This window comes from Falco rusticolus, chromosome 5, assembly GCF_015220075.1.
Source record: "Falco rusticolus isolate bFalRus1 chromosome 5, bFalRus1.pri, whole genome shotgun sequence".
In the NCBI taxonomy this organism is placed as follows: Eukaryota; Metazoa; Chordata; class Aves; order Falconiformes; family Falconidae; genus Falco; species Falco rusticolus.
The window spans coordinates 2,130,098-2,143,040 of record NC_051191.1 but is presented as its reverse complement, the minus strand read 5'-3'; the positions used below and the strand labels follow the sequence as shown (position 1 = coordinate 2,143,040).

The 12,943-nt window shown below is 39.7% G+C and overlaps 1 protein-coding gene across 4 annotated transcripts in view; it reads right to left on the bottom strand.

Annotated features, from left to right (window-relative positions):
* The window catches only part of TBC1D22A (TBC1 domain family member 22A), a 180,182-nt gene extending 169,847 nt beyond the window's left edge, over nt 1-10,335 (bottom strand). For all 4 annotated transcript variants that reach the window (XM_037387552.1, XM_037387553.1, XM_037387555.1 and 1 more), the window contains exons 1-4: nt 10,138-10,335; nt 7,490-7,546; nt 4,976-5,316; nt 4,051-4,230 (exon numbers count right to left, since the gene is read on the bottom strand). In XM_037387552.1, the coding sequence (XP_037243449.1) occupies nt 4,051-4,230; nt 4,976-5,316; nt 7,490-7,546; nt 10,138-10,199 (640 nt within the window). In that variant the 5' untranslated portion in view covers nt 10,200-10,335. The remainder of the gene's footprint in view (nt 1-4,050; nt 4,231-4,975; nt 5,317-7,489; nt 7,547-10,137) is intronic.
* Nucleotides 10,336-12,943: the final 2,608 nt, after the last annotated feature.

Below are 12,943 nucleotides of genomic sequence, written 5' to 3'. Positions count from 1 at the left end.
CAAATAAAAAGTGTCAAATGGAAATAAGGCATATTATTTGCATCTGTTTTATCATGCAAACAAAAAAGCCTGCAGGACAGAGAAGTGTCTTAGGCTTAAGGAAAGATTCAGAACAACTGCAAGGGCAATTATAAATTACAAGAGTGAGGTTTTGTTCAGCTCTACAAAACATTAAAAGCAAGTTAATGGCACTTTTGAGCCATGGACATAGGCTCTTTATTCACAAAGAAGAGTTGAGCAACCTAGAAGAATGAATTCTTTTATAAGCTGAGAATTCTGGAGTGTTTTTCTTTTTTTTTTTTCCTTTTCTTCCTTTCCCAGTTCGTATTCTCAGATTGTACCTTGCTTTAATAACTATTTGTGTATATAAGCATCTGATGGATCAAACTGTACACAGAAACATTAAAAATGGTTCTGTCATTATGTAATATTTACCAGTGGATTCATATCCCAACTGCATGCTATACCTGGTGTAGTATTTTGCTCAGTATATAATCTGATAGGGTTGATAGAACCTACCTATTTGCACCACTTCACAATATCCAACCTATGGACCAAACCCAAATCCAAAATCTATTAGTGGACTTCAGTAGCCAAAATAATCTTCACTTCCAAATTTATATGCACAATCCATCTTTTTGAGATTTTTCTTGTAAAAGAACACTCTTTCACAACCTCTATTTGACATACAAGACTAACATTCCATTCTACACTGTCTTTATGGGATAATGATTATTCAAATTAACTGAAAGGATTTCAAGGTCATATGTATTACTTAGTGTTCTTAGTCTATGTTGGCTTCTCATGTTATGATAATAAGCCTTGAGCTGAAAACCTGTGTGACTCAGTTCCACAGTTTAACTTATTTTATATTGCTTTGAAAGGATTTCTTAATCTCTTTCAACAATATGCAAAACCATATCAAGAAAACAAAGTCAGCAGAAATAATTTACTTTTGGTACTATTACTTCCAAGCAAAACCAACCCTACTACATGCAGAAACGAACAGAAATATTTGCTAAAATATCTCCAAGACAGCTACTCACCAATTCATTATGACAAACAAAACCCAACTATCTGTGGATCTAACACAAAACAAAGACCCACACATACCACAATATCACACACACACAAAGAGAATGAGCCAGCTACAACAGAATAGCTACCTGCCCCTTCAGTACTCACTACAAGTCATGGAATCACAAAATCACAGAATGGTCACGGTTGGAAGGAACCTCTGGAGATCATCTCATCCAATCACACTGCTAAAGCAGGTTCTCCTAGAGCAGGTTGCACAGAATCACGGCCAGGCAGGATTTTAGTATCTCCAGCGAAGGAGACTACACAGCCTCTCTGGGCAGCCTGTTCCAGTGCTCTGTCACTTTCAAGGTAAAGGAACATTTCCTTATATTCAGATAGAACTCCCTGTGCTGCAGTTTGTGCCCGGTGCCCCTAGTCCTGTTGCTGGGAACTACTGAAAAGAGCCTGGCCCCATCCCCCTTAACACTCGTCCTTCAAATGTTGTACGCATTGATAAGATCCCTTCTCAGTTTTCTCTTCTCCAGGCTGAACAAGCCCAGCTCTCTCAACCTTTCCTCATAAGAGAGATGCTCCAGTCCCCTAATAGTTTCCCCATAGCCCTCCACTGGACCCTCTCCAGTAGCTTCCCGTCTCTTGAACTGGAGAGTCCAGAATTGGGCTCCAGATGCAACCACACCAAGGCAGAGTACAGGGGGAAGATAACCTTCCCCAACCTGCTGGCCACACTCCTCCTAATGCTCCCCAGGATCCCATCAGCCTCCTTGGCCACCAGGGCACACTGCTGACTCATGGGCACTTGTCCACCAGAACTCCCAGGTCCTTCTCCACAGAGCTGCCTCCCAGCAGGTCAACCCTTTAGCTTGGAGCCTGTTACCTAGTTCTATCTTAGTCCATTTTCAGTATTGCTCTGAAGGAAAAAGAAAAAAAATAAATCTACAGCGCACACAACAAAAACCCAAACAAACCACCACACACAACCCACAGCAGTTTCCTAGGCTACTACTGTCATGATAAATCAAGAATCCTTTTAAAATTAAGTCTGCATTGTAACATGGAGCTGAACCAAAAATCTCCCCAAAATGCGTACACACATACACATCAGATTCTGATGAACTGCACATACAATCATACACATATATACATGTTTGTATATGTATATATGCATACACACACTTTCCCTAATATATATAACGTAGCCCAAGCACTACCATCACATATCATCTACTACTAACACCTTCCTGATCTTCAATAGTCTTCATTTCTTTCACTCAGAAAAATCATGTATTATTTATAGATGTTAGGAAATCTACTGGATATATCCAAGACACAAAAGTCAAAATATTTTTTATACTTAAAAAAAATCGAAACTAGACTTAGAATTCTAATTCCCCGAACTTCAAATTCAGTACTGATTAGTTTGCACAGAAGAGAAACTGATTACAGTTTGCACTAAAGAAAAAACAAGCTTCCTATAAACAGACATAGAAAAGACATTTAGTGATACAAGAAAGATTGACAGCTTATTGATATTATTGAAATGTGAAAATATCCAAGAGCAACATATTCAAATTTCACATCCCTATGTATATTACTGTGTGAGATCTAGAAAGTTCAATAGGGAAAAAACCCTAAACCTAGTTTGTTTTAATAACATTGACTAAACTCACCAGTCAGCGTGACTGCACTCTGAATAAGAGTGGAGATTTTATTTCACACCTTTCCAAAAATATTTTATTTTAAACCCTAAATTTTATTCACTCGGAAAGGATTCCCATTTAATTAGACAGAAAGTGAAATGGGTAAGTGTAATTTAAACTTTGTCTTCCCTCTGACTTTGTAACCTTATATAACAAAGACTTCTACAGTTACAACAGTCTTAATCATGAGTTTTCATGTCAGTCACAATCACATAGCTCATAATATCTGTTCAGAACAAAAAGAGAAAAAGTGCTACTTGATTATCATTTTCAAGCTTATACAGAACACACGATTTGTTTTAACACCTCAGTTTATTGACAGTTGCATTTTTTAAGAACATCCTATAACTCAGTGAAGTGTTAAGTCTCCTCTAGTAAGTATTGTTTCCATAGTTCTACTTTGTTAGCATCAATCTCACAGTAAGACACAGCATGGAAAGAAGGGCGGAAAAAAGCCACAACTTGACCTATATTATATTGAAGAAGTCATGACAACTACAGGACAGGAATGTGTCAATTCAAGAACTGCAAACATGCAGTTTCTACTTCCTTCCACAAGTTTCCTGTATCTACCTTCCAGAACAGTCTAACTAAAAGTCATTTTCTTTACCAATTATTTTGATCTATACTCCTACATCTAAGTGACCAGCCAAGTTCTCCAAATACAGCATACTATTTCTACTTGCTCCAGATTTTCACTTGGGATACAAAGCCACTTGATTTTGTGACACCGTTTCAAGCACTTGTATTTACTATTCAGCAGTTAAAATCCAGTGCACAAAGAGAACAGTCAAGTTATCTGACAATACATTTGTTTTCACATTAACATGTTGTCAGCACTTACAGATGAGACACAGAACTACTGTATCAGTCTGTGAACATAAAGAATGCTCGCTGGGTAGACAAGCAGTAATACTCCCACGCCTCAGTTTTTCACATTCATATTTCTAAGCGTGAGAATCATTCTTATAATGCATGCTGTTCCATTATCAGGCATTAACACTAAACACAGCTAATTACACTTTGTTGTTTCTCCAGACATTAGTCCACTAGGAATAAATAACATGAGAAAGAATAGAACAAGAAGCCATCTAACACCCTACATATTAGTAGGATGAATGCAAATTGTGTATTATAAGCATGAATACAAGCATTCAAATTTATTCCATCTTCCTTTTGCAAGACCCATTCTAAATGTTGAAAGGATTAGATCAAAACCAAACCATCAGACATAACAGTTCATCAAACAAGAAACTTTTATAGTTAAAGAATAATTTAGATGTAATTCATCACTCCTGTAAGAAATACTCACCGAGATCTGTATTGGGGCCAGCAAGTAGCTGCTTAAATTTGTCTAATCGGGATGCTTCTCTTTCAGTTAACGCAGGACTAACTGAGGCATGATAGTCTGCCATTCCACTCACCAAGGGAGGTGTGGAAGTTTGTGGAAGGGACTGTGATCTCTGCATGGAAGAATTTTCACTAGCATTATCTGAAGGGAAAAAGAAGCATAACAGTTAGCCTCAGCTAGTGAGAAGGCTACTAGTAAGTTTTGTAAATTCAAAGTAGAATTATATTTTGAAGAAATGGAAGCTTCCAAGTATAGCACAAGTTTGGACTTCAAATTACTTGGATTCAGCAGTATTCCACAATTCCTCTTCCAAGCAGTATTCCACAATTAAAATACACTCATTAGAGATCATACTAACAGCAAGGCTAGTTGATTTCTAAAATTTCTGTGCTACTGAAAGCAGTTTGTCTCCCTCAACAGTCTAAAAAAAAAAAAAAAAAAAAGACTGGGAAATCATTGCAATAAACACAGGCCAGATCACATGAGGATAAATACCCAACTCCACATGCATGGTTTTCCCCATTTTTTCAATATACTTTACATAGTAGCATTTTAATCACAATTTTTTCAAAATAGTAGGAATACTATTAATTGCATATATCTTGGTGCAGTTAACTAAAACACATTCAAGAGTGCAACTTCCTTCCAAAACTGAGGATGTATTAAGGCTGAAAACAAAAAGTTAAATTATACTTCCCTACTTCCCTCACCCATGTATTTCTCACACACATGCTCTACAGTTTAGTATGGTATGCAGGATCCCCCTCAAATCAGTATCGATTAATAATATTTTCCTGTGGTATTAAGAAAAGGTTGGGAAGGGGTTAATGTCTTAAAGGGCAAATATTATAGCTCTCCCCAGTTGATTTTTCATTTTTTCACATACCTGATGAACTTGATGTATGACCTTCACTCACTGATTTAACAAGCCGATTATCACCACCTGCAATTGAAGTCAGCTCTGCGAATTCTACTTTTTCTTCCTGTAGATGTTCTTCCTCAGATTTATGCTGTTCCTGTAGCTTGCTGTGATTCTGAATTACTTTGTGAGCTGTTTCCATGACCACCTCTGTATTTAAGTTTTCAGCAGCTATTGCTAAGAGTTCATCATCATCATCCCCAAGATCCCAAGCATCACTTGTGTTACTTTCAAATTCTTGGAAGGTGCTGACTTTCTTTAGTTTCACTGGAGTTGTAGGTGGCTTTGAAGCTGGTGGTTTTATCAAGCTGTTCAAAAACAAATAAACAGTATTTAAAGAACGAGTAATGGAGTAAGAAAAAACTGTGGATAGGGCAAAAACCCAAAAGTCCGTGCTTGACATTACATAGGTAGCAAATATTTATCTCCCTCCAATCCTGTTACATCCACCCATGACAAAATACAGCTGAATATGTCAAGAACAAGGGCAGGTAAAAATTGATTCTTCTTGGCTTTGAATGGAAGCTGAACAAATCCTTCCTTCCCTTATCTTAAAAAAAGAAAACAAACAAACAAAGAAAACCAAACAATAAAGAGACCAACCCCAAAGTCAAATAAAAGGAATACTAATGGAATAGTTTATAAGACAATCAGGACACACTGCACCTCTCTCTTCATGAACTTCTGTAGAGATTTCAGTCCTTTCAATGCAACTGCTGCATAACAACACAGGAGCAGTAACCAAGTCATCAGGTCTACTCTTAAGTCATCATAAGCAATCACGTAATACAATCACTGCCATAAACAAATCAAGTTTCACCTTAAAGCTCATCAAATCTATCACTCCTCCCCATTCAGGCACTCCAGTATAGATTTGCTACAGAACTTTGCTCTTCTCATAAACTAGTACCTAGAGGAAATACCCTGCCTAAGTGCAGCTTGATGAGCTCCGAACATTCTGTCCCTCTTTCAACAGATGAAAGAAGTAACCTACCCTAGCTTGGGACTTATTCTCAGTTAGAACAATCGCAACTTCCTTCGGATTTCAGCTAAAAAAGGCATAAAGGTGAGCATGTTCCCAGTTGACTCTCAAAAAAATAAAAGCTTCTGCCATTAACTTAATGGCCCTTTCTGGCCATGTCTGTCTTTCCACCTGTGCTAGTTTACCTTTTTTCTGTTAAGGCAGCCAGAACTGGAAACCAGAAAAAGTTCTCACACAATCTTCATACAATGTCAGTAACGTTTCTGTTATGCATTACAGGGAATATCTTTCTTAACAGATGCTACAATACTAACACTTTTGCCCATCTTACCATCATTGTCTAAAATAGCAAGATCTTTCTCCTCTTCTGTCACAACTTCAAGCAATAAGCTTCTAGGTTTTGTAACTTTCTAGTTTGAGTCTCTAACACTCCACATTTTGAACCAATTCATCCCACTCCTTTTTCTTCAGTCCTTAAGGTCACATATTTCAACTGCTTTCAACTCTGTATCATCTGAAACTTAAATAGCCCATGTTTACTTGTGCCATTTCAAACCAGCCCTTGAAAAAAATCCACTAGAAGTACGGCCTCCTCCCAAGCCAACACTGCTCTATCTAACAGGGTTTTTTTTTCCCCTTCCTGCTTTGGACTGTTCACTTCATCAGTTATAAAATTTCCCAAGAATTCTCACATACACCAACATTTTAATTTCAAAGGAGTTGTGAAAACTACCAACAAACCAGATACAACTTTGTCTTTGACAAAGCTTAAAACAGCCTTTCAAAAAAAGCAACTCACAAAAAACAAACAAAAAAACCCACACCAACCAACAAAACAAAAAAAACCCAGAAGCTGTCAGAATGCAGCACTTCAGCTAAATACCTCAGCCATAAGGAGATGAAAATAATTCACTTGTATTAGTTATGGGTTATCAGCATAAAATTTATTTTGTTACTAATGATGTTTACCATGTTGTCATTTTCATATACATTGTGTTCTGATATCCAACAATTGTGATCTAAGGCAATAATTTTTTAAATCACTGTAAAATCTATTCTACCTGCTGTCTCCTTATTCACAAGCCCACCTTCACCTCAAAATGATCTACACCACAGCCTGACTCTTTTCTCTTTAGATAAGACAAATTCAGTCCATCAATAGAAAGATGCATGCAGGAAAGCTGCTTATACCCCAGTTGTAAGCTTCTTCTGCTAAATTAAGATTAATATTTACCATACGATTTCCAATATATAGGACACTGCAAACAGATGATAACAGTTGGCAAACTCTGTTAAGAACTGAACAGCTGACTTGTTATTCCCAATACAGTAAGCATCAGGAAGTCACAAAAGAGCACTTAGAACAGAGAAGCCAAGATTACAACAAAAATTGAAAAAGGACTGTTAGCAATAAGCTTTATAGACATCAGGGAAGAAAGAGCAGAGAAGGCAGAGGAGATCCAAACCACCTGGCATATTTAAGTATTAGGTTAACTTACGTTCCATGCAATAATGGATCAAAAGGTGGATGCTGAGCTCCATACACATGTTGAATACTAAAGGAAAAGAAAGAGAGTTATCACAAAAGTAATTAAACATTTGAGGGTTTTCTGTGTAGTAAATAAATAGTAAATAATAAACAGAACTGAAATGTTCCAACAGTTTCCTGTTTCAAAGAATCCCACATAACACCAAAAATAATGTTGAAATTGAAGTGTACACTAAAAAGTAACTTAATAAAAACCACAGATTTGCCACACAGGAGCTCTTTTTGAGGCCTAGGCTAATTTAGGCTGACTGACTTTTCCACTCAGGAACTAAAACAAGAAAAAAGTTAATTCTGCAATAGGAATCTACACTGCTTTTAAAGTCTTTTTCTGTTTCATCATTTCTTCATTTACCTCTCGCAAAAAAATAAAAATTCTCAATGAAATGTCTGTAAAGATATGATCTTCTATGTGTCCTTGTCACTCAAATTCCAACCAGCCCCTTCTTAACAATTACTAAAGAACAGAGCTGAAAGAAAAATGCAAAATATGGCATGCTAGAGAAAAAAAGCCATGGGAGTATTAAAATCAAATGTTTTGAAATTAATAAGCTTCCAAAGACAGATTTATTCACTATAATCTCTAACACAATGACACAGTATGCTACTGTGTAAATAATAAAACTCTCTACAAACTAAACGTTCCTTCGAGTTTTCAGCTATAAAATTATTTTATAGGTAAAAGACTCCACAGAAGACACATCAAGATTTACATGTGGCTTCATAATAGAAATTATCGCAAAACTCTCTGATTGCAAGAGGAACAAACCATACGCAATGTTAACATCTACTTCACCTTAATCTGTACTAAAAATAAAAACCACATAGGAGACAAATGCCCTCCTGATAAATCCAAACCAACCTCAAGACCATGAATACAAATAAATCCATCCTTAGTAAACCTGAGATAGAAGCAAGCCAAAAAGACAGCAGTCACACAAATTTTGAGGCTTAAACTTACACAAGGGTAGTATTAAGAGTAGTGAAATTAGCCCTAGAGATGACCGAGAGTGGTGGTTTATACACTTTATTGATTTTTACATGATTCCATGCCAATCAAAGAGTCAGTATACCTCCAGTCTTTCTACACAACTGCATGCCATACAGTCCACATGTCCACAAGTCTGCATGTTCTCCTGGTCTACACTCACATAAGGGTCAGATGTCACTTTCGGTTTTGGTATACACACAGAATTTCCTCTTTCTTTCAGACACTCCAGTCAAGGACCATAATGGAAATTCACACATAAAGTAACAATGTATAACATACATATAAACAAAAATAACAAAAGTAACCATCAAGTAACAATAATCCTCTCCACAACATAAAAAAAAAACCAAAAGATCAAAAGCACATTCTCCACAGCACCCTTGTTTTTCCACAAGCCTGCAAGTTAATTAACTGCACCTATTCATAGACCCTGTGTAACTGAGGAGAGTCAAAAAGTGTTTTAGCCCCAAAAGAGTCAGCAAAGTTACAAAATAAGTAGTCAAGACATACAAAAACAGTTGGACTGAAAGACTTAGATTATGACTAGAGAAGCAAAACCACTACCAGTCAACGCTTACAGGTAACTGAGAATGGAAGAAGTTAAACGACAAGTAGAATTATTTTCTTGAATTCTGGTAAAATGGTACAATGTATAGTTACTGTTCTCTGAGAATCAAGAATACGCCTTATTTTCAGAATAAGAAGATAATAAACTGAATTACTCTACTGTGGTAACAGTTTAGAGATGGGAGCAGAGAATATTGTTAAACAATCATCCGAACATGTGTTCCCTGCCTCATGCAATGGTCAAAAGAGTTAACGTGACTTCGGAGGTCTATCCTCTGGGAAGTTTTGAATGGGAGAATGTGTTTGTCCTAGCAATGATAGAACAACAGGGTCTGCTGTTCACACTTCAGGAAGAAAGTTGAGAAACTGATGATATTTTGAAATATCAAGCACAAACTGAAATACAGCAACATGCCTATGAAGTGCAGTTTCCTGGGTAGTATTTCAAAATGCCATTACTTGGATCAAGACACAAAGCGCTGTAACTTGTATCGTTGCTAAAAGCTACAAATACATGCTCTCATTCAAGATTTCCCAGAAAATGCATCCCCAAAATCACATTAACTTTTTTGACCGTGACATCAGGCGGGCAATGCACGTTCAGATGATTATGAAACCACTTTGACGATACAAGTTACAACCAACGCCTGCTGACACCACCAGCAACCTTCCACCAGATAACGAGGCGCCCAGCACCGCGACGCTCCGGGGCCGCGCTAACGAGAGAGGACGGCGGGAGCGACGGGGTGGCGGCACCAGCCCGCGGCTGCGAGCAGCGCCCGGGCGGACTCGCTCCCCGCCGGGGGCGCGGGACCTGCGAGGCTCCGCTGAACGCGGCGGCCGGAGCGCGGTGGTGGGGAGACAGCGGGGCGGGACGGGCCCCGCAGCGGGGCTGGGCCAGGCTGACCCGCGCTCCACGGCCCGGCACCACCGGGCTGCATGCTCCCCGCGCCGCCCCGCGCTGCCGGTGCGACGGGACGGGCCCGCGGCCGCCGCGAGGAGCCTCCGCCCGCGGGCCCCGACCTTCCCGCCGCCCCTCTCACCTGCCCGGCACCTTCGCGCCGCTTCGCTTCCAGAACTGCTTCCTGCCCCCGTCGCTCGCCATGGCGGCCGTCACCTCATCCCCCTTCCCGCGGCGCGGCTCTGTGGCCCCGACCCGCTCCCTCAGGCTTCACTCCCCCCCCTCCCCTGCCACAGGAACAGGACTGAGCGCCGCCATCTTGAAACCAGGAAACAACCCCGCTCTTCATTCGCCCCCTAAGGCAGCCTGGAGCTTTCAGCCAACCAGAAGTGAGAGTGCTGCCGGGTGCGCCAGGTTGCTCCAATCGCAGTGAGGGAGGGCTGGGCGGTGGGTGGGGAAGGCCCGCCCCGCCCCGCCCCGCCCCGCCACTCGCCGCCCCGCCCCTCCCGTCACGGAAACGGGGGCGCGTCCGGTCCCGCTCGGCTGGGGGTGGCCGGGCAGCGGGTGGCAGCGGCGGTGGCTTGGCCGGGCCCTGTCGCCGCTGTGTGAACCTGGGCTGAGGCTGCCGGCGGCAGGGTGCCTGCGCCTTCCCTGGCCTTGCGGCGGTGTGTGTGGTACCAGCCTGTAATGGTACAGAGACCCGCTCTTGGCTCCTCTCTGTGATTAACTGGCGCATTCCTATAAGTCAGGTTTTACTTCATGGTACTCCGAGTATGGTGTTTTCAGGGTTTAATCTTTTTCGATTTAACCATGAGGAGTAATTCAGAGTACTCTTTAGGAAGAAATGCAGAACTTGCCATGTCAATGAAAGGAGACATTAACTGGAGATAAGAGGACAGATTTCAGTCCAATTAGATCTAACATTATTTTATAAAAAAATACATCAGATTTTTTTCCACTGTGTTTTTCTCCGACTATTTACAACCTAGTTACCTTTTGATGGAGGAGAGGTAGGCTTTAATCTTTTTCTGCTTTAAGGTTCTCCTGAAGATTGGACTCATTCAGTCGTAAACTCTTTGTTTATTTGCTTTGAGATGATACGAGATTGTGAGTCTTTATCTGTAGAATTCTCAGCAATTCTGGTCCAAGGATATATTACTTCTGCAAATAAAATACGTGTGGTTTTATGTTACTCTTTGGAGTATGGCTTCTAAGAAAACAGTGCTGACTTACAGAGTTTTTTGCTGCATCCTAATGCAAGGCTAATTTAATATGTCAAATATTGTTCAGGGAACATTCTGCCATAATGAACTCAAAAACTGGCATGTAGTACAAGACCTGACCTGCAATGCAACATTTGTTCTTTAGCATGTATTTCATGTGTAAGTTATTTATTAAGAACATAAAATAATGAAGCTTTTTGTCTGCCTCGGGATTTACTTCAGCAGTTACTTTCTAAGAACTCACAAAAATAAAATGTTTCACAGGTCTTGCTAGATCACAGTCTACAAGTGAAAGCTGCATGTCCTAGTAATTTCAATGCTACTTATAGATGAATACGCTATGGGTAGTATCATCTTCTCAACTTGTATCCTTTGAATAGGATCCCTCTTATGGATTCTGAACCTTTTGTAACACATCCTGACCTTGCGTATCAGCAACTTTAATAGAATACACAAGAACCAATGTAATATTAACTACATCTGTTAGCTAAAGTGAAAACGAAACCTGCGAGGCCGTGAGTAGAACTGTGATTGGGCTTAGCTAGATATATTTAAATTAGACCTGTTGCAGTTAGAATACAAAAAATGAGGTCCTTTCAGTTGTGACAGTCAAAAAGTGATAAATCCGTAAAGATACATTCTTTCATTAGCATTAATATAGATGTTGAAAATGTATTTATGTTCTTTTTATTTGTTCATTGTTGATATTTGTCGAAGGGAAATGTAATTAGATTCAGCCTAGATAGCCTGAGCCATCTGTCATCCTTCTAACAGTTGACCTGAATTCTGAAGTAAGGACATTTAGCTTTTGTGTCAGTCTGGTGCAGCCGTGTGGAACTGCTGGTTCCTTTCAGAAGTGGAAGTTTTACTGAGTTGCATAATAAAGTCAGTACAAAGTTGATTGTATTATTTAGTTTTCATTATATTCAGTATATGTTACATTGTGCTTAGGTTTCTAGTTTGATGCCAAATTTTATACTGGAAACAAATAACTGTTGCATTGATTTGTTCCAGTGAATAGGTCTGGCCTGCAAATGGGCCTACAATTCTGTCAAGAAGAACTGGAAGTACACAGTCACAAAATTTCTGTCTGCTACTGTGGAAGGCTGCTGCCAGTTTAGACCCTTGGACTGAAGCTGTCCGGAGCTGGTCTCCGTCCTCTCTGTAGCTGACTTTCAAGAAGGCAAGGACACTATTTTCATTCCCTTTCCATTCACTTTCATATTTCTTCCTTATTCAGCGCTTTATTTTATCCCTGATGCAGACCTGTGTTGTCAAGTTCTGGAGATGCAAGACATTTGGAAGGAGGAACTTTTCAAGCCACCATCAGGTAATTTAGGTACATTTTTTTATGCCCGTCACTTAAGATGATTTGACCACGAGAGTGTGTCCTTGAAAAGGACTTCTAAAACAGTATGAACAGAGTGTCATAAGAAGGTAAATTCACAACTATACAGTACTTGGAAGGTGAAGGTGGTCTGAACATGTATTTTAGCAGTGTTCCTGCTGAACTTCTTAGGCCACAGAAATGTAACATGAGCAGCTGAGTGCATATACAGATTCCGTGTCAAGCTCTTTATTGTGTTTGAGAATGAGATCTGCCAGTGTTCAAGTGCTGTCATTCAAAGACTTTAACAACACTGCAGTCAGCACTGGGACTTGCCTACTGCAGCTGATTAGCATAGTCTTCAAACACTCCCAAGAATCTAAATAAGCACTTGGGAA